The sequence below is a fragment of the Mus caroli genome, unplaced genomic scaffold (genome assembly GCF_978045245.1).
Source record: "Mus caroli unplaced genomic scaffold, Mus_caroli_1 scaffold_6, whole genome shotgun sequence".
Lineage (NCBI taxonomy): Eukaryota > Metazoa > Chordata > Mammalia > Rodentia > Muridae > Mus > Mus caroli.
Window position 1 is genome coordinate 95,838,540 of NW_028227261.1, and position 23,269 is coordinate 95,861,808.

The following is a 23,269-nucleotide window of genomic DNA, read 5'->3' on the forward strand; positions in this document are numbered from 1 at the left end:
CTGAGAAGATAGTCTGGGATCATGCTTAGAAGACTAGAATAGCTAATTAACTGAGAAGATAGTCTGGGATCATGCTTAGAAGACTAGAATAGCTAATTAACTGAGAAGATAGTCTGGGATCATGCTTAGAAGACTAGAATATCTAATTAACTGAGAAGATAGTCTGGGATCATGCTTAGAAGACTAGAATAGCTAATTAACTGAGAAGATAGTCTGGGATCATGCTTAGAAGACTAGAATAGCTAATTAACTGAGAAGATAGTCTGGGATCATGCTTAGAAGGCTTACTATTGCTAACTCTTCACTTCCAGGTTCAACACAATTGCTTTCAAAATCAGAAATGGATTCTTTGCAGAAAAAAAAGACTAATCCTAGCATTCATATAGAGTGTCAGAGACCAGAATAAATAAAATGCTTTGAAAAATAACAAATTGGATGATTCACATATTTTTTTTTAAAATGTACTGCAGAACCACAGTAGTTCAATGTCTGTGGTATTGGTATAAAGATTGGTATGTAGACGAAGGGGGTAGAATAGCAATCCATATTTATAGTCTTGTTTTCAACAGAGAAAGTTGCTTTTTTTTTTTTAAATAAATGATACTGGCAATGGATGTCTACCTGCAAATGTATGGAATTGGACTTCTTCCCTGTATCAGACAAAAATCCCAAAGTGTGTTAGATATAAAGAATGTAAAAACTAAAACTATGTGTGCTGGAAAGATGGCTCAGTGGTTAAGAGCACTCACTGCTCTTCCAAAGGGTCTGTGTTCAGTTCCCAGCACCCACATGGCAGCTCACATCTGTCTGATGCCCTCTTCTGGTGTGCATATGTACATGGAGACAAAGTACCCATATACATAAATAAATCTTAGAAAAAAAAAGAAACTCAAATTATAATTCTTAAAGTGTAGACACAAATTAGTATGGCCTTGGGTTGGGGGGAAAAAGTATGTCTTAGATACCAGAAACTCAAGTGACAAACTAAAATATAAATAGAACTTTATAAATGAAAACTTTTGTATGTGTTTTCATAGGACACTGTCAAAACATACAAAGACAACTCACAGTGAGATAGAAAGAAAATACTCTAGAATTACATATCTAGTATCGTAGAATATAAATTGCTGTTGAGATGTATCAATGGGTAAAGTAATTGTTGACCAACTATGGAGATTTGAATTCGGACACTCAACATGTAGCCAGACATGCCAGACAACTGCATGCGTGCTTGTAATCCCAAGCAAACAGATCCAAGAAACAAGGCAGAATGATTTTAGTGTCTGACAAAATAGACTTCAAGCCGAAACTAATCAGAAGAGATAAAGACACTACGGACACTACATAGTCTTTTTTTGTTTTTTTTGGTCTTTTGGGTTTTTTGAGACAGGGTTTCTCTGTGTAGCCCTGGCTGTCCTGGAACTCACTTTGTAGACCAGGCTGGCCTCGAACTCAGAAATCTGCCTGCCTCTGTCTCCCCGGTGCTGGGATTAAAGGCGTGCGCCACCACGCCCGGCCCTACATAGTCATTTTTAAAATTCATCAAGAGAATATGATTCTAATCATTTATGCATCTAACACATTGCTGCCAAATTTCATAAAAAACACAATTATATCCAAAATGATACATCAAGCCTAAACAGTGATAATGAGTGACTTTGATACCACCTCTTACTAATAGAAAAGTTATTCAAATAAGAATGAAATAAGAAACTCTAGAGTTAAATATTATAATAAATCAAGTGAACTTACCATCTACAGAATATTCCACCAGAAAATAAAGAATTCATTCTCTTCTCAGCAGTCTGTAGAAATTTCTCCAAAACTGACTATATATTTGAAAACAAATCTCAACAAAAACAGGAAATTTGAAACATCCTAATTCCTATCTGATCCCCATGGATTAAAGCTCGATGTCAGCAACTGAAACACAAAATCATGGGAGCAGAACTACTCACTACTGAATGAAAATTTGGTCAAGACAGGAAAAAAAAAAGCTTTTAAAAATTGAATGAAAATGAAAATGCTAGTTCCAGCACTTGGGAGGCAGAGGCAGGCAGATTTCTGAGTTTGAGGCCAGCCTGGTCTATAGAGTGAGTTTCAGGACAGCCAGGGCTACAGAGAGAAACCCTGTCTCGAAAAACCAAAAAGAAACCAAAAAAAAAAAAAAAAAAAAAAAAAAAAAAAGAAAGAAAGAAAGAAAGAAAGAAGAAAAAAGAAAATGAAAACGCAACATGCCAAAATCTATGAAATATAAAAATATAACAAAGATTGTTCTTAGAGAAGAGCTCAAATCACTAAGTGCCTACATTAAAAAAAAAAAAACGCGAGAGATCTCATATTAAAACTTAATATCTACTAGTCATATATCTAAATTTTACTGTGATTTATCCAGAGGTTTTTTTTTTTTTTTTTTAAGTTGGTTTCTAATTTTCTATTGTCTCCTTTTCAATTGTCATAAAATTCTTACTGCCTTGTTGCCCTCTGATAGGAGAAATGTGACGGCTGATCTTTAGGAAAGCATTTCAAGGGAAACAACACCATCCACAGTAGTCACAAATAATATAAACTATCTCGGTATAACTCTAACCAAACAAGTGAAAGATCTGTATAACAAGAGCTTCAAGTCTCTGAAGAAAGAAATCGAGGAAGACCTTAGAAGATGGAAAGATTTCTCATGCTTATGGATTGGTAGGATTAACATAGTAAAAATGGCCAGATGGTTTTAGTGCAGAATTCTCTTTCAAAGAAGAGCTAATACCAATACTCCTTAAACTATTCCACAAAATAGAAACAGAAGACACATTGCCAAACTCAATCTATGAAGCCATGGTCACCCTGATAGCTAAACCACACAAAGACTCAACAAAGAGAATTTCAGACCAATTTCCATTATGAACATTGATGTAAAAATACTCAATAAAATGCTTGCAAACCAAACATGAAAAACATCATCTACCATGATCAAGTAGGCTTCATTGCAGGGATTCAAGGTGGTTCAATATATGAAAATACATCAATGTAATCTGCCACATAAACTGAAATAAAAATAATCACGTGACCATCACATTAGATGCTGAAAAGCTTTTGACAAAATTCAACCCCCCTCATGTTAAAAGTCTTGAAGGATCAGCAAGACAAGGCATATACCTAAACACAGTAAAGGCAATATATAGCAAGTCAATAGTCAACATCAAATTAAGTGGAGAGAAAATTAAAGCAATTCCACTAAAATCAGGGACAAGGCAAGGCTATCCAGTCTCTCCTTATCTCTTCAATATAGTAACTGAAGTTCTGGCTAGAGCTATAAGACAACTAAAGGAGATCAAGTGGATACAAATTGGAAAAGAAGAAGTCAAAGTATCAATATTCTCAGATGATATGCTATATATATATATACGCATATATTCATATACATATATATATACACACACCTCCAAAACTCTACCAGAATATTCTATATTTTAGCCACTTACATTTTTTTTTACACAATTAGGGATGGATAGATAAAGAGGAATAACAAACTTTGTTTTTATGAGGTCTTTGCAAGTATTTTGAAGAGTCTGTGGTTGGTGTTTTTGAAGTGTTTAAAAGTTTGATATAATGGGATCTTTGGGGCATTATCCCTGAAGGATGAGAAGTTGCAAACCTCTGTATAATATAGCTGCTAAACTTTAAATTGTTCAGGGACAATGAGTATTCCCCCAAAACAACAAGTGATTTAAATGTATATAGTACTGCAGTTTGGGATCCTTTGGTAATTTTGGTTATGTTTGTAACATCTGGTCATTTTGAAAGAAATGCATTGCATAATTGATTTTTCTATAGCATTTCAGATTTTAAATGTAGATATATTCATTCTTCTTTGCATATAACCAACCATAACTACCTTGTAGAACATATCATAAATCATTTTTATTTGGAGTTTATAGCATGGGATTCAGGTGGGAGAACCATTTTTCTTTGATTACCATTTTTGTGCAGTATCAAAATATCAAATTCTGAGCACCCATGCTAACTTTGGTTTTAACAAGAGTATACATTTTTTTCTTTAAAGTAACTTTGTATAATAATTTACTTGGCAGGGGTTTTATTAAGTATTAAAATTTGCAGAAAAATACATAAGAAATAATTTGTTAACTAATGAGTAAGAATCAATGATTTTTGATGAAAGAAAATATTAAGAAGAAAAGCAAAAACTTTATGTTTGGTTACCATAGAGAGGAGGAATTCTGAAAATTTTTTCTAGCATACTAAAGCTACATTCAATGTTACTGATACTGTTTGGACTTGCAGTGTAAGCTGCTTAGGAATCAGTGAGTAAAAAGGGAGAAATAAATAAAAGCACTTAACTGGGAAGAGACGAGCCACAGTGGAAGGAGAAGGGAAAGATAATGTGTTGTGATGGAAGCACTTTGATAAACCACGTCTCTGTCATCCACACACTAATACTCTGTCATGTCAGTACCGTGTTCACCGTCTCTGTTGATGTCAACTTCTGAAAGGCAGAGAATGTGGAGAAGACTGACTGGTTGGAAGCAAGAAACAGAAACAAAGGCTGAAGTACTGTGACATGGACCATCTGATCGGTGAATCTTTCTAAGAAAGCAAGCAGAGACAGTGGCAACATGGCAGGATGCCAGTGGAAGGAATATTTGGGAGCATATGTGTTTGAAGAAAGTCTGGAGAGAATCAGAAGGGAAAGCAAAGTTTTGACGGTGGTAATGAGCAATGTAAGTGCAAAAGCAAGATATTGGTTTTGGGTTTTTGTTTTGTTTTGTTTGGTTTGGTTTTTGTTTTTGTTTTTTTTTGGGGGGGGGAATAATTTTTGTTAATGAAACATGGAAAAAGTAAACTCCAAAGTGCCCATTTTACAACTATCACTTTTATTTTCAAAAAAACTCTTAAATAAAATTCTAAAAGATTTTAATTTCTGTATTTCCTGGAAATCATGGATTTTAATACATAATAAGAATACTACCAGAGCAAATTTCTTTTAGAACTCTTTAAGTATGAGGTATGGGATCAGTAGTGAAAGAAACTGTGTAGTGGACATATCAGTGCTTAAATGAGGTGAGTTATTTTGTTTGACTTACAAAATGGTTCTTAAGTGTAACCCCAATGCCTTACACATCATCCATTTTGAAAAAAAGTTTTTTAAGGTGTTAGCAAAACAGACAGTTCTTCTAGACCTGGAACATCATAGAGTTTCTTTTAAAAATAATTCATTTATGTCAACATTCCTTCCTTTAACCACTGAAGTGGTTAGCACTGACTTAGCATGAGCTGTCACCTCTTCAGGTATGTGACCGACTTTTCTAAATTGTGTTCAATTTACAGAGTTCAAAATGGACTTATGCAATATCTATTGATGTTTTTCTTCATTCAGTCATACCTTTGTTGCAAACCTACTGTGCGAAGGATAGGATTATGGGCTGACAAAGATATTAAATTAGCATACTGCTGTCTGCTTCATTGTTTTCTAAACTTTGCTGTGGATTAAACAAATGGATTGAGCGCTTTTCTTCTCTTTATATCAAAAAGCACACCGTCCTGTAATTTGTGTGTGTGTGTGTGGTGAACTTGTGTTTATAACAATGAAAATAAGTCTGAAAGTACTGTTCTAGCATAATGGACATTATATGTATTTATACTCCTCAGATGAAATGAAGAGAATCTCTCTAGAATAGCTGTTGGTGCTGGTGGTGCTCGTGAGGAAATGCCAGGAGAAAATGTCACTGTTTGGAGCCTTTTTTTCCTAGAGGGATTTTCCCGGTACCCAAGGTTAGAGATTGCTCTGTTTGTCTTCAGCCTTGTCATGTATCTGGTTACCCTCCTGGGTAATGGTACTCTTATCTTAATCACTGTCCTGGATTCACGCCTTCAAACCCCCATGTACTTGTTTCTTGGAAACCTCTCTTTCATGGATATCTGTTACACGTCTGCTTCTATTCCCACTTTGCTTGTGAACTTGCTGTCATCTAAGAAAACCATTATCTTTTCTGGGTGTGCTGTACAGATGTACCTGTCCCTTTCCATGGGGTCCACAGAGTGTATACTTCTGGCTGTGATGGCCTATGATCGTTATGTGGCCATCTGTAACCCTCTGAGGTACCCCATCATCATGAACAGGCAAGTCTGTGTGCAGATGGCCACCATCTCCTGGGTGACAGGCTGTCTGACTGCTCTGCTGGAAACTAGTTTTGCCCTGCAGATTCCCCTCTGTGGGAACATCATCAACCATTTCACATGTGAAATCCTTGCCGTGCTAAAATTAGCTTGCGTGAGTTCCCTGCTCATGGACCTGGTTATGCTGGTGGTCAGTATTCTCCTTCTGCCCATTCCAATGCTCTTGATTTGCATCTCTTATGGCTTCATCCTTTCTACAATTCTGAGAATCAGTTCAACAGAGGGAAGAAACAAGGCTTTTTCAACCTGTGGTGCACACTTGACTGTGGTGGTCTTATATTATGGGGCTGCTCTCTCCATGTACCTGAAGCCTTCTTCATCAAACTCACAAGAAATAGACAAAATCATCTCGTTGCTTTATGGAGTGCTTACCCCTATGTTGAACCCAATAATATACAGCTTAAGAAACAAAGAAGTAAAAGATGCAGTGATAAAACTGCTGGGCAAAGTGCCCTTGGCACCAAGTGTGTGACTGTCTTCTATTGGGTACCCGTGACTTTCCCAGGGATGCACCTGCCATTGGCAGAACTCAGCAGAGAAATTCTAGATATGATTTAGCCCTTTAGGACTCTGACCTGAATATGAGTTCTTCAGTTTCACAGAATTTGTACTCAGACTAGTTTATTATGGATGTAGTAGGTCCCAAAGTTCACTTACTAATATTTCTTGTCTTTGGTGTGTTGGGAGGACATCAATTCAGTCACTGGAAATTTGCTCCAAATCCAAAATAAAACTTGGATAAGTGTAGTCAGTAAATATCAGTGCCAGAAGAAATATCTTTTGTGCTTCAATCCTTTATAGAATTGGGTAGGATCCTAAAGATATAAACTGAATAACTAAAAAGAATAATAAATATATTAGCATTGATTATGGAAACAAGAAAATGAAATCAAAGAAAAATCAAAATACCTGATCAACACTGTATTGTGGCAAACTTTGATGACAATGTCCTTCTGACTTCTTGGTCAGAGCTTATTCTACTCCATGGTGGTAGCTTCTTAAGTGCTGACTAAAAATTCCTGTCTTCTCAAGTAAGGATCTAATAAGGCTTGCTTGACATCTGCCTGCCAACTTTGCTTTTTCTAAGCAAATCTATTCCCATGAAGTTATTCTTTCTATATGTTAAGTCTTTTTCATTTGTTCATGTATTTTTTTTCTTTATTGGATGACTGACTTCACAATGGCTGACAAGGAAATCTTGTTCTAGAAATAGCAATATTTTTCCTTAGACACCTTAGTCATTCCTCTCTCTGGTATTTTCAATGGCACATTGCAGTAAAATTTTAGAGTAGGCTTTCATTAGACTGGTGTTAATTTTATCTTTGGGATAAAACTGAATTGTTTGATCTCTGGAATTTGTTACAAATGTGTTAAATGTAAACAGTACTAGAGACATGGAGACAGATGACCTTGAAGAACCTGGAGACACGGAGGTGGAACAACCCTATGTAATGTGTCTGCTTGCTACAAGGCAGTCAAGATGTGGACATGGGACTAAGTCTTCAGGCTGAGATATGACCAGAAGAGGGACAAACAGATGAGAAGTCCTTCAAGTGTCAGAAGAGGAATCATGAGAGAAACGGGGCAGATGGCTCTTTAGCAGAACTCAACCATGACAGTTGTGACTCCAGACACATGTTTCATAAAGATGCAGTTGTTGAAATTATTTAATCTCAATCAGGGACTTCTACCCTGCCTTTGATCATTCAGTTCCTGAATAAAACACACGCTTTTATACTTACAATAAGGCTTAATCAGCACTTCAGCTGGGCCTGATATCTACCCTCTATGCTATTAAAATCTATTTCCCATCAGTAATCCCATGTTATAATTTGCTATGTTCTTTCTAGATAGCTCTTAACCCCCATTGGCCAGCTCTCATGGCCATATTATTATGACTCACCTACCCCATGGTGGCTTCCTCCTCTCTCCCTTTCTTCCCTCTCTTTGTGGTCTTCTCAGACCCCAAGCCTGGGAACCCAAGAACTCCTCCTACACCTCTTCTGCCTAGCTATTGATTTCCATTATTCGACTGCTCATGATTCATCTTTATTCATCAATGAGGGATAACTTGGGGGCAAGGTTACATAGTGTCACGTGGGTACATGCAAACTCTCTCATCCTTGGGAGCAACCAGGCCTTGGGAGCCAGTATTTAGCATTACAACTAAAGCAAAAAACTTCAAGAGTTTCTGTGAATAATAAATAAAAATATAGGTATTGTGGCCTCCCTTCCCCCAGCCTGGAACCTGCTTGCTCAAGGGTGGAGCTACGTGCTCATTCGTCCTGCCACACCTACCTACTGCTGGAACCTGCCTTTGCTGCCTGGAGGCACACACGTGTTCGTCCTGCTACTGGACCCTGAGTTACTTGGCGGGATATTGGGTTCCCTCCCCCTTCCTTTATAACTGAGTGTCTGGAAATAGTAAAATTGAGCTTTGATCAGGATTTGTCTTAGCTCCATTCTTTCTTCCGCCCCGTCTAGATTCCTCTCTTTTCAGCGAACTGCCATTCTCAGTTGAACCGTTCGTGTTGTGGACTGCAGGCAGGCCGCAACAAGGTATATTTTATATCTTGTATGTGGTACTGGTTAACTAATGGTAAATGGTACATTTCTTCCTTGGGTTAGGTTCCATCCCAGTGGCATGAATTACAATTGTTAATTTTTATACAGTCTCAGATAAGGGTGCTTTTTGAGCATTGCTGAGAGCAATATTTGACAAAGAAGGTAGAAAGAACTACCTTTAATAGGGTCATTTCTTTTCTTTTTAAACTATTTATTTATTTATTATATTAAGTACACTGGAGCTTTCTTCAGACACTCCAGAAGAGGACATCAGATCTTGTGACAGATGGTTGTGAGCTACCATGTGGTTGCTGGGATTTGAACGCAGGACCTTCGGAAGAACAGTCAGTGCTCTTAACCACTGAGCCACCTCATCAGCCCCTAATAGGGTCATTTCTTGTATGAGTGATGACATGTTCAGATTTATGCTTTAGGAAATTCTGATCATGTCACTTCTCCACCCAAATCTTTAGCAGCTGTCACTGGCTTCATCCTGATGATGATATGCGAAGATTTCCATTATTCGACTGCTCACAATTCACATCCTTCACTTCAGACATGCTAGAATTCTCTTAGAGTCACCAGTGTATCCTTTCTCCTGGTTCTTCTTTTAAGAGCACTGATGAGTGTTAGGAAGGCGCAGCTGGCATGGTACTTGCCATAAATCAAGTGCCCAGCACTCATGTGGGAAAAAAAAAAAAAAAAGCCTGAGCATGGCTGTGATGCCTTTGTAATCTCAGAACTGGGGAAATGGAGGCAGCTGGATCTCCGGGGCTTGCTGGCTATCGAGCTCAGTCTTCTTGATGAGTTCCAAGAAGAGACACTGTCTCTCTTGGGACACTTAGGAACAATATCTGAAGTTGTCTTCTGACTTCCATACTTATGCAAATTCACCTACACATACATATTTTTGCACACACAAACACACATAAAGAACTTGTAATGGAATAGCATTTTAAAAAAAATTTTGCTTCATGATGATATCTTCTTCACTATCCTGCAGTTCACTGTAGCAAGAACTGTATCAGCTTTATTGATCACTGTATACCCAGAGATAAACACAATGTCTCCACAGATGAGACTTCAGTGTACTTTTTGTGAAGGATGAAGTATTCCATGGATATGTTAAATAACAATATACATGTAACAGACTCTTGATAGCTATTTAGTAGGTACTTGGCCATCCCTCTAGTAAATACCTTTTTTTGTCTATTGGTGGTTGAGTGGTGATAAGGAGGATGTCCCTCGAGATCTTTAAAAATAAAGTTGTTATCAGTTTTTAGTATGGAATCTTAAAAATGGTTTATGTGTGTGTGTGTGTGTGTATACATGTGTGCAGGTGCCTACAGAGATCAAGAGGGCATCAGATTCTCTGGAACTAAAGTGTCAGGTGGTTATAAGCTATGCAATGTGGGTGCTGGGAACCAAACTCTGGTATACTGTAAGAGTAGCAAATACTCTTAACCACTAAACCATCTCCCAGTCCTCTTAGCATGGAAATTAATTTTTTTCTTTGTTTCTTAAGATATCATACATGTGTATAATGAAATATGATCGCATATACCCATTTTCCTCTCCAACTCCTTTCCTATTTCTTCCAATCCTCCAACCTTCATGCCTTTTTTTTTTTTTTTTTTTTTAAATAACACCAATCCAGTGTCTTAGTCAGGGTTTCTATTCCTGCACAAACATCATGACCAAGAAGCAAGTTGGGGAGGAAAGGGTTTATTTGGCTTACACTTCCACACTGCTGTTCATCACCAAAGGAAGTCAGGACTGTAACTCAAGCAGGTCAGAAAGCAGGAACTGATGCAGAGGCCATGGAGGAATGCTCTTTACTGGCTTGCTTCCCCTGGTTTTCTCAGCTTGCTTTCTTATAGAACCAAGATTACCAGCCCAGAGATGGCACCATCCACAAGGGGCCCTCCCCCTTGATCACTAATTGAGAAAATGCCTTACAGCTGGATCTCATGGAGGCATTTCCTCAACTGAAGCTCCTTTCTCTGTGATAACTCCAGCTGTGTCAAGTTGACACAAAACCAGCCAGTACATCCAGTTAGTGGTAATGTGCAAAAATGTAGGGCCATCTACTGGAGAATGGGAACCCACCAGTGGCCATATCCTTAATAATAATAATAATAATAATAATAATAATAATAATAATAATAATAATAATGATTATCCCTTCCCAGTAACTATCTACTGACAACAGCTCCTTAGTAGGGAGTGGAGTCTGGCAATCATCTACTCTATACATGCCAGTAATTTATCTGGCTCAATCTTGTGCAGGTACACACCTGCTGTGAGATCATTATTGTGGTAACTACACCATGTCCAGAAAATGGCATCTCACAGCACTTTCCACACTGTTTGGCTCTTACATTCCTTCCCCTCCTTTTCCACAATATTCTTTGAGTCTTGGTGATGGTAGGAATTTATAATTGGGCCGTTTAGTTAGCAAGGAACTTTAAAACCTCAGTCACTTTACTTTCCCAATAGAAAGACACACACATATTTCAATACTAGAAATTATTGAGGCAGGCCTTTAATAATACAGTTGATATAGTTAAGGACTGAGACAGAAAAATGTTCTCCAGGGCATTTATAATTGTTCATATCTGATGGTATAGAAGAGTGTTCTGAATAAACAAAGTACTTTGTCTATGTACAGAAGAGATTCAAGTTTTCACAAAATAGCACAGTTCCTTACAGCTCTGATTTCTCACTGAAAAATAAACATAAAAAAATTTAGTATTTCTTTATTCTCAGCAATGTAAACAGCTGTAACACTTAGACTCATTTAAATAATCTAATTTTAGTAGATACACGGGAATGAAGATGTTTTATTTGTGGATAAGCATCCTCAGCATAAACAGAATTCCATGGATGGACTTGGGACAATCCTCCTCTCCTCCCCTCCCCTCCCCTCCCCTCCCCTCCCCTCCCCTCCCCTCCCCTCCCCTCCCCTCCCCTCCCCTCCCCTCCCCCCCTCTCCTCTCCTCTCATCTCCTCTCCTCATCAGAAGTCAAGAATCTCTGTGTGTGGAGCCGAAAGAAGGCCAAAGGATCAGAGAATATGTATGCCTAACAGCCATTGACTTTGTTTGAGCAGGTGTTTAACAGGCATTTTTTTGATAGAAATTCTTCTGGTTACAACATAGAGAATGAATTCAAGGAAATTGGGACTTGACACAAAGTAAAAGCATGTAGGACAAATTTATAATGAGCTACTTAGTGTTGCCATGAATTTGAAATATCGTGGTGGCTGTGAAAAAAAAGGATAGTAGATGGATTTGAAAGCTATTTGAAAAATAATATTAGTATCATAAGAATTAATGTGTATAAGACAGAGGTAGTAAGTGAAGGTATCAAGGAATTTCTAGTTTCCTGGTTTGTAGAACAGAAGGTTACTGGCACAGGGAAGTCTCAGAGGACCAACTTGTGAGATGAAAAATAGAATCATGAGTTACTTGTATTTTAGACATGTTGATTTTTTTCATGATTTTAAGCAGTGGCATATCAGGGAGTTAGTTGAATAGACTACTCTTGAATTATTGAGAAAGCTTAATATATAGGCATACATTTTGCATGTGTATAATAATTTAAGTAACAAACATGGCTAGCGTTCACTTGAGAGAGTGAGAAGAGTGTTAAAGAGGAAGCTGGAGGGATGCTAACATTTAAGGCTAATGAATAGAAGAAGCTAACAGTAGAACATGTGAAAGGAGCAAGGCTTGAAGAAGGGAAAGGATGATAGTTAGGAAACAGCTCCTAGTGTGGGTCAAGGTGAGATAAGCACATCCTAATCGTACTTGCTGATTTTGTGTGTCAACTTGACACAAGCTGGAGTTATTACAGAAAAGGAGCCTCCCTTGAGGAAATGCTTCCACGAGATCCAGCTCTAAGACAGCTTCTCAATTAGTGATCAAGGGTGGGAGGGCCCATTGTGGGTGGTGCCATTCCTGGGCTGGTGGTCCTGGGTTCTATAAGAAAGTAAGCTGAGCAAGCCAGGCGAAGCAACCCAGTAAGCAAGCAGCACCCCTCCATGGCCTCTGCATCAGCTCATGACTCCAAGTTTCTACCCTGTGTGAATTCCTGTCCTGACTTGCTTTGGTGATGAACAGCAATGTGGAAGTGTAAGCTGAATAAACCCTTTCTTCCCCAACTTGCTTCTTGATCATAATGTTTTCTGTAGGAATAGAAACCCTGACTAAGACACCAATGTTCTGCTTGCTCTTCTTCTTTTACTGGTTCACTCGTAGTGATTAAATACCCTGGTTGGAGCCCATGGAGCAACTGGAGAGAGAGATAGAGATAGAGAGAGAGCGAGAGAGAGAGAGAGAGAAGAGAGAGAGACTCTTTTTTTTTTTTTTTTTTGGTTTTTCGAGGCAGGGTTTCTCTGTGTAGCCTTGGCTGTCCTGGATCTCACTTTGGTAGACCAGGCTGGCCTCGAACTCAGAAATCCGCCTGCCTCTGCCTCCCGAGTGCTGGGATTAAAGGCATGCGCCACCACGCCCGGCTGAGAGAGAGACTCTTATTAAACCTACAGCTTGTTAAGTGGCTAGTCTGGTTAGCCAACAACTTCCTGATTCCACCTTCCCAGTGTGGAGGGTTAGGCACCTGGCTTTTTATACGGATGCGAGGGATCTGAACTCAGATCCCCATGCTTGTACAAAAAGCTCTTTCCCCATTGCTATGTATCCACAAATGTGACTACGGATTCCAGAGATTAGGACATGGCCTTTTTTGGGGGTGCATGGTTTTTCCTGCTATACTTTGATTTCACAGTAAATACTATGAAGCAAAATCTCTTAGAACAACTGGACTTTTAGACATTTACCCAATGCATACTCCAATTTATAGATGCCCAAAATGATGCCAAAATGACCAAACAAACACACACACACACACACACACACACACGTCTAAAGTCTGATTTTTAGTCTAAAAGAATTAGCTGATTTTTTTTCTGAAGCTCACTTCATACTCTGAAAACATTCCTTGACTCCATGTATGCAGTTTGTATGTAATATTTGGAATACATCACTGATAGCTATTAGGTCTCCACATTGATACTATGAACTTTAAAGGCCATTATTGACCATTTTTATAAATATTTTTGTTATTTATTTGTTTCTGAGGTAGGTTGTCATTTTATAGCCCTAGTTGGTTTGCCTCAAACTGCTTCTGCCTTCAGAGTGCTAGGATTAAGATATACACCACTACACCTGGCTGAAAATTATTTTATAATTTGTGTGTATGAGTGTTAGTAGAGGATAAAAAGATCATTGGAGCCCCAGGAATTGGAGTTACAAGCATTTGTGAGCCACCTGATGTAGGTGCTGGAAACAAAACTCCAGTCCTCCTAAAGCACACTGAGTATTTTTTTTTTTAATTCTTCTTGGGGACCAGCAGGATCCAGGGACACAGGAACCCTACCTGACCAGTGGCTCGTGTTCCTTATGGTTTGTGCCAGTTTACCTTAGGCTCAAACTCCACAACTAGTCTTACAACACCCAGAGGAAGCTCCACTCCCACGTGCTCTAATATGATCAGGATCACAGAATCCCAGGAGCTTGGTCACACCAGGATCTCAGGGTCCCAGAGCAGCTTGACTCCCAGGAACTCTGACACATCCAGGATCTCAGGATCACAGGATCACAGAATCACAGGATCACAAAGACAGCTGGACTCTGTGGAGTTCTGACACAACCAGGATCACAGGAAGGACAGGCTCTAATGAGATATGGTAAGAGCAGGGAGCACTAGTGATAATCAGATGGCAGGAGGCAAGCATAAGAACATAAGCAACAGAAACCAAGGTTACTTTGGTATTACCAGAACCCAATTCCACCATAGCAAGTCCTGGATACACCATGACACTGGAAAAAGCAAGATTTGGATCTAAAATCATTTCTCATGATGATGATAGAGGATAGTAAGAAGACATAAATAGTAACTCCCTTAAACAGGTAGAAGCCCCTAAAGAGGAAACACAAAAATCCCTTAAAGAATTACAGGAAAAGACAATCAAACAGGTAAAGGAAATGAACAAAACCATCCAAGAGCTAAAAATGGAAATAGAAACAATAAAGAAATCATGAAGGGAGACAACCCTGGAGATAGAAAACCTAGAAAAGAGATCAGGAGTCATAGATGCAAGCATCACCAACAGAATACAAGAGATAGAAGAGAGAATTTCAGATGCAGAAGATACCATAGAAAACATTGACACAACAGTCAAAGAAAATGCAAAAAGCAAAAAGCTCCTAGCCCAAAACATCCAGGTTATTCAGGACACAATGAAAAGATGAAACCTAAGGATAATAGTATAGAAGAGAGTGAGGATTCCCAACTTAAAGAGCCAGTAAATATCTTCAATGACAACATAGAAGAAAACTTCCCTTACCTAAAGAAAGAGATGCCCATGAACATACAAGAAGCCTGCAGAACTCCAAATAGACTGGACCAGAAAAGAAATTCCTCCAATCACATAATAGTCAAAACACTAAATGCACTAAACAAAGAAAGACTTTTAAAATCAGTAAGGGAAAAAGGTCAAGTAACATAAAGGCAGACCTATCAGAATTACACCAGACTTCTCACCAGAGACTATAAGAGCCAGAAGATCCCGGGCAGATGTCATACAGACTTGAAGAGAACAAAAATTCCAATCCAGGCTACTATACTAAGCAAAACTCCAAATTAACATAGATGGAAAAATTAAGATATTCCATGACAAAAACAAATTTACACAATATCTTTCCACAGATCCAGCCCTACAAAGGATAATAGATGGAAAACTCCAACACAAGGAGGGAAACTACACCCTAGAAAAAGCAACAAAGTAATCTTCTTTCAACAAACCCCAAAGAAGGTAGTCACACAAATATAACTCCACCTCTAACAACAAAAATAACAGGAAGCAACAATCACTTCTCCTTAATATCTCTTAACATCAACAGACACAATCCCCCCAATAAAAAGACATAGACTAACAAAATAGATAAATAAGGAGGACCAAGCATTTTGCTGCATACAGAAAACACACCTCAGTGACAAAGACAGACACTACCTCAGAGTAAACGGCTGGAAAAAAAATTGTCCAAGCAAATGGTCCCAAGAAACAAACTGGAGTAGCCATTTTAATAGTGAATAAAATCGACTTTCAACCAAAAGTTATCAAAAAAGATAAGGACACTTCATACTCTTCAAAGGAAAACTCTACCAAGATGAACTCTCAATTCTGAACATCTGTGCTCCAATGCAAGGGAGTTCACAAAAGAAACTTTATTATAGCTCAAAGCACACATTGCACCTACACGATAATAGTAGATAACAGCTCACTCTCATCAATGGAAACACAAACTAAACAGAGACACAGTGAAACTAACAGAAGTTATGGATCAAATGGATTTAACAGATATCTATAGAACATTTCATCCTAAAACAAAAGAATATACCTTCTTCTCAGTATCTCATGGTACCTTCTCCAAAATTGACCATATATTTGGTCACAAAACATGCCTCAACAGATACAAGAAGATTGAAATAATCCTATGCACCCTATCAGATCACCATGGACTAAGGCTGGTCTTATATTCCAACAAAAACAACAGAAAACACACATACATGTGGAAGCTGAACAACAAACTACTCAGTGATAACTTCATCAAGGAAGAAATAAAGAAATTAAAGTTTTTAGAATTTATTGAAAATGACAGCACATCATACCAAAAACTTATGGGACACAATGAAAGCAGAGCTAAGAGGAAAACTCATAATTCTAAGTGTCTCCAAAAAGAAACTGGAGAGAGCATACACTAGATATTTGACAGCACACCTGAAAACTTTAGAACAAAAAGAAGTAAATACACCCAAGAAGAGTAGACAGCAGGAAATGATCAAACTTAAGGCTGAAATCAACCAAATAGAAACAAAAAGAACTATACAAAGAATCAATAAAGCCAGGAGTTGCTTCTTTGAGAAAATCAACAAAAATAGATAAACCCTTAGCCAGATTAACCAGAGGGCACAGAGACAGTATCCAAACTAATAAAATTAAAAATGAAAATTGTTATTAAAAATGTCTATAACAACAGAAACTGTGGAAATTCAAAAAATCATCAGATCCTACTATAAAAGCTTATTGGAAAATCTGGATGAAATGGACAATTTTCTACACACATACCAGGTGCCAAAGTTAAGACAGGATCAGATCTAAACCATCTAAACAGTCTATAACTCCTAAGGAAATAGAAACAGTCATTAATAGTCTCCCAACCAAAGAAAGCCCAAGACCAGATGGATTTAGTGGAGAATTCTATCAGACCTTTAAAAAAGACCTAAAAACCAATCCTCTTCAAAATATTCCACAAAATAGAAACAGAAGGAACACTACCCAATTCATTCTATGAAGCTACAACTATGCTTATACCTAAGCCACACAAAGACCAAACAATGAAAGAGAACTTCAGACACATGTCTCTTGTGAGCACTGATGCAAAAATACTCAAAAAACTCTTGCCAACCAAATCCAAGAACACATCAAAATGATCATTCACCAAGATTAAGTAGCCTTCATCCCAGGGATGCAGGGTTGGTTCAATATATGGAAATCTATCAATGAAATCCACTACATAAACAAACTCAAAGAAAAGAAAAACACATGATCATTTCATTAGATGCTGAAAAAGCATTTGACAAAATCCAATACCCCTTCATGGTAAAAGTCTTGGAAAGATCAGGAATTCAAGGCCCATACCCAAACATAGTAAAAGCAATATACAGCAAACCACTAGCCAACATCAAACTAAATGAAGAAAAACTTGAAGCAATCTCACTAAAATCAGGGACTAAACAAGGCTGCCCACTCTCTTGCTGTCTATTCCGTATAGTACTTGAAGTCCTAGCCAGAGCAATTAGACAACAAAAGGAGATCAAAGGGATACAAATTGGAAAGGAAGAAGTCAAAATATCACTATTTGCAGAAGATATGATTGTACACTTAAGTGACCCCCAAAATTCCACCAGAGAACTCCTAAGGCTGACAAACAACTTCAGCAAAGTGGCTGGATATAAAATAAACTCAAACAAATTAGTAGCCTTCATCTACTCAAAGGATAAACAGGCTGAGATAGAAATTAGGGAAACAAGAATTCCATAAATTCATTGTTTTTAATAGCTGAGTAGTACTCCATTGTGTAAATGTACCACATTTTCTGTATCCATTCCTCTGTTGACCCTTCACAATAGTCACAAATAATATTATATACCTTGGTGTATATAACTCTAACTAAGCAAGTGAAAGATCTGTATGACAAGAACTTCAAGTCTCTGAAGAAAGAATTCAAAGAAGATCTCAGAAGATGGAAAGATCTCCCATGCTCATGGATTGGCAGGATTAATAGTAAAAATGGCCATTTTACCAAAAGCAATCTGCAGATTCATTGCAATCCCCATCAAAATTCCAATTCAATTCTTCATAGAGTTAGAAAGAGCAATTTGCAAATTCATTTGGAATAACCAAAAAACCCAGGATAGTGAAAACTATTCTCAACAATAAAAGAACTTCTGGGGGAATCACCATCCCTGACCTCAAACTGTATTACAGAGCAATAGTGATAAACACTGCCTGGTATTGGTACAGAGACAGGCAGGAAGATCAATGGAATAGAACTGAAGACCACATACCTATGGTCAGAAATGGATTCAGAAATGAACCCACATGCATATGGTCACTTGATACTTGACAAAGGAGGTAAAAACCATCCAGTGGAAAAAAGACAGAATTTTCAACAAGTGGTGCTGGTTCAAATGACAATCAGCATGTAGAAGAATGCGAACTGACTCATTCCTGTCTCCTTGTACAAAAGTCAAGTCCAAGTGGATCAAGAACCTCCACATAAAACCAGATACACTGAAACTTATAGATGAGAAAGTGGGGGAAGAGCCTTGAACACATGGGCACAGGAGAAAATGTCCTGAATGAACACTAATGGCTTATGCTCTAAGATCAAGCAAGAATCGACAAATGGGACCTCATAAAATTGCAAAGTTTCTGTAAAGCAAAGGACACTGCCAATTGGACAAAATGGCAACCAACAGATTGGGAAAAGATCTTTACCAATCCTACATTCGATAGAGGGTTAATATCCAATATATACAAAGAAGTCAAGAAGTTAAACTCCAGACAATCAAATAACCCTATTAAAAATGGGGTACAGAACTAAATAAAGAATTTTCAGCTGAGGAATATCAAATGGCCAAAAGGCACCTAAAGAAATGTTCAACATCCTTAATCATCAGGGAAATGCAAATCAAAACAATCCTGAGATTCCACCTCACACCAGTCAGAATGACTAAGATCAAAAGCTCAGGTGACAGCAGATACTGGCAAGGATGTGGAGAAAGAGGAACAATCCTCCATTGTTGATAGAATTGCAAGCTGGAACAACCACTCTGGAAATCAGTCTGGCCAGTCCTCAGAACATTGGACATAGTACTAGCTGAGGACCAAGCTATACCACTCCTGGGCATATAGCCAGCAGATGCTCCAACATTTAATAAGGACATATCCTCCACTATGTTCATAGCAGCCTTATTTATAATAACCAGAAGCTGGAAAGAACCCAGATGTCCTTCAACAGAGGAATGGATACAGAAAATGTGGTAGATTTACACAACGAAGTACTACTCAGCTATTAAACATGATGTATGAATTTATGAAATTCTTAGTCAAATGGATGGAACTACAAAATGCATCCTGAGTGAGGTAACCCAATCACAAAAGAACACACATGGTATGCATTCACTGATAAGTGGATATTAGCTGTCTCCTTAGAGTCCTTGCCAGAGCCTTACAAATATAGAGGTGGATGCTTGCAGCCAACCATTGGACTTAGCATGGGCTCCCCAATAGAGGAGTTAGAGAAAGGACTGAAGGAGCAGAAAGGGTTTGCAACCCATAGAAAGAACAACAGTACCAACCAACCAGATCCCACAGAGCTCCCAGGGACTAAGTCATCAACCCTGGAGTACACATGGCTTCAGCTGCATATGTAGCAGATGATGACCTTGTCAGGCATCAATGGAAGGAGAGGTCCTTGGTCCTTTGAAGGCTTGATAGATGCCCCAGTGTATGGGAATCCAGGGCCGGGAGGTGGGAGTGGGTGGGTGAGTGGAGGAACACCCTCATAGAAGCAGGGGTAGTGAGGATGGGATAGGGTGTTTTGGGGGAAACCGGGGAAGGGGGTAACATTTGAAATGTAAATAAAGAAAATATCCAATAAAAAATAAGTAAAATTCTTCTCTTATACAGTACATTCTGTCCACAGTTTTCAATCCCCTCCACTCTTTCTAGTGTCATCATCATATCCCCCCCTCCCCTCATGTCCCTCTTTTCTCCTTTTATGATTCACTACTTCTCTGTTTCCCTTCAGAAAAGAGCAGACCTTCTAAGGATATCAACTGAACATGCCATACCAAGATACAATAAGACCAGGCACAAACCCTCATATCAAGGCTGGACAAGTCAACCCAGTAGGAGGAAAAAGGTTCCAAGAGCAGGCAAAAAAAATCTGAGACATTTCCACTCTCACTCTCAGGAGTCCACAGAAACACCAAGCTACACAATCAGGACACATGCAGAGGACCTAGCTCAGACCAGGCAGGCTCCGTGATTGCTGCTTCAGTCTCTGTAGGAGTTGCTTTGAAAGTGTATCAGTTGAGGTTGGGCACCAACAGTCAATTGGAAATAAACTTGATCCTTAATTTCGAAGTTGTGAGACTGCAGAGTAAAAACTTCAAAACTGTTGATTTTAAAGAAGGTCTATAAAAGATATTCTGTGTTCATACCTTGTGTGTATGAATGTGTGCCTGTTTATGCATATATGTGTAGACTTCTAGAAGTTGATGTTCCTTAATCACAATACTTACGATTCTTCTTCTTCTTCTTCTTCTTCTTCTTCTTCTTCTTCTTCTTCTTCTTCTTCTTCTTCTTCTTCTTCTTCTTCTTCTTCTTCTTCTTCTTCTTCTTCTTCTTCTTCTTCTTCTTCCTTTGAGTAAGAAAGTCTCTTACTAAACGTAGAGTTCACTAACTGACTAGATTGTCTGGTCAGCAAGTACTACTGACCCTCTTGTCTCCACATCCTCAGTGCTAGGATTAATCACATGCAATGCTTCCCTGGGCTTTTCATGAAAGTTCTAGGACTCTGAACACAGGCTCTCATGCTTGCACAGTGAGCACTTTACTGACTGAGCTATCTCTTTACCCTCAATCTACTAAGATGAGCTGTTTTTCTAAGTTATCAGCAGATTCAGTGAAACTCATGTAAAAAAACCTAGTGTATTTTTTTCTATATCAATTTCTAAGAAATACCAAATAACCTAAAATATTTTGCAAAAGAACGAAGTTGGAGGACTTACACTTTTGTTAGCAATACTTATTCTAGAGTTGTATTATGTTAACTAAGCAATAGTTTAGTTGTATGTTGTTAACATTATGGTAATGGCACCATAATGTGCAGAACAATGGGCTAGAACTCAATGGCCAGAACTAAGTTCAGGTATCTAGTGTCAGTGGACCAGGATGCCAACAGTGTTCAGCAGGGCAAAAACCAGCCTATTTACAACAGAAATATCTTCATGCAAAAGAAAGTATTTGGTCCTTATCAAACAAGTATGTGAAAGCCAAAACTATAACATTTGGAAAAACAGAGAAACAAATGTTCATGACCAAAACACAGTGGTTTCCTAGAAATGACACAAAAAAGTCTATGCAACAATACAGGTAAAATACTAACAAACTAGTTTTGATCAAAATTAAAAATATTTGCGCATCAAAGGACACTATGAAGAAAGTGAAGAGGTAGCCCACAGAATATAAGAAAACATTAGCTAGTTAAGAATTGAATTAGTAAAAGGCGAAAGATTTATATGATCTGAAGAGAACCAGGGACCCATCCCATAATCAGCTTCCAAACGCTGACACCATTGCATACACTAGCAAGATTTTGCTGAAAGGACCCAGATATAGTTGTCTCTTGTGAGACAATGCTGGGGCCTAGCAAACACAGAAGTGGATGCTCACAGTCAGCTATTGGATGGATCACAGGGCCCCCAATGGAGGAGCTAGAGAAAGTACCCAAGGAGCTAAAGGGATCTGCAACCCTATAGGTGGAACAACATTATGAACTAACCAGTACCCCAGAGCTCTTGACTCTAGCTGCATATGTATCAAAAGATGGCCTAGTCGGCCATCACTGGAAAGAGAGGCCCATTGGACTTGTAAACTTTATTTGCTCCAGTACAGGGGAACACCAGGGCCAAAAAGTGGGAGTGGGTGGGTAGGGGAGTGGGGGGGGAGTGTATTGGGGACTTTTTGGATAGCATTAGAAATGTAAATGAGGAAAATACCTAATAAAAAATTAATTCTAAAAAAAAAGAAAGAATCTAACTCATAAATTAAAAAATCGTAAAAAAACAAAACAAAAAAACAAAACAAAACAAAAAAGAATTGAATTAGTATATCATTTACCTGTTCTATGAAGAGTTTTGAAACAAAACGACAACTGATTAGCAAGCAGGTGGAAGACTTGAATAGATAGCTACTGGAAGACATTCCTGTGACCAACAAGTACATTAAATGATGTTCATATTATTAGTCAGAGAAATTAAACTTCAAACTATAATGAGAAACCCATGCCCTCCCATTGGAATAGCTAAAACAAGTGGGAAATAGCAAGTGTTGGCAAGGAATTGGAGAAATTGAAACTCATGCATTGCTGATGCAATAAGGTGTAGTTGCTGTGAAGAATAACTTGATAGGTCCATAAGCAGTTATGTGCCCTGGAAATTCCACTTTGAGGTATATATCCAAGCAAATACTGTATACAAAGGCTCATTTCAAAATTCAAAAAATCAAATAATTAAAATACAGAATGACTCATATGTTTATCAGCTGACTGATGGCTAAACAGATCTGTCATTCCTAAAGATTATTCAGCCTTAAAAGTGAAGTACTGGCTCATGTGACATGTATGGACCTTGAAGACATGCTAAATGAAGTAAGTCAGACACACAGTCACTTGTATAGACAGTCCAGACTAGCTACATTCCATAGGAGCTGAAAATGGATTACTGATCATCTAGAGCTCCCTTTGGTAATGACCACACAATGCTGAGCATGAGCTAAAGTGATGAAATCCATGCTGTATCAATTTTACCTTAAGAAAGAAATAAAAATGTGATGCATATTAATTATAGTAAAAGCTTTGAAAGTTGAATGAAATAGACAAAATTGCTAGGAAAATAGAATTAATTAAATAATAAATGGAACACATATGAGACTTTTGGTAGCTAAAAATATTTTTATCAAACAATCTATATATTCCTATATATTTTAACAAATACTCAAGGAATAAGTTACTCAAATTTTGGAACAGAAATGGGAATTTCCAAACTCGTTTTCTGGATATTGCATAATTTGTTGAGTATAAACTGACCCAAAAGTTCTT

General features: G+C 38.1%; 1 protein-coding gene across 1 annotated transcript; it reads left to right on the top strand.

The window, feature by feature from the left end:
- Nucleotides 1-5,719: 5,719 nt before the first annotated feature.
- Nucleotides 5,720-6,661, top strand: Or2k2 (olfactory receptor family 2 subfamily K member 2). Its single transcript, XM_021160947.2, has one exon. The coding sequence runs from the start codon at nucleotides 5,720-5,722 to the stop codon at nucleotides 6,659-6,661; it is 942 nt and encodes a 313-aa protein (XP_021016606.1).
- The last annotated feature ends 16,608 nt before the right edge of the window (nucleotides 6,662-23,269 follow it).

Bases quoted from the DNA above. Each gene is read 5' to 3' on its own strand.
- Or2k2 (XM_021160947.2), top strand. From the start codon at position 5,720: ATGCCAGGAGAAAATGTCACTGTTTGGAGCCTTTTTTTCCTAGAGGGA.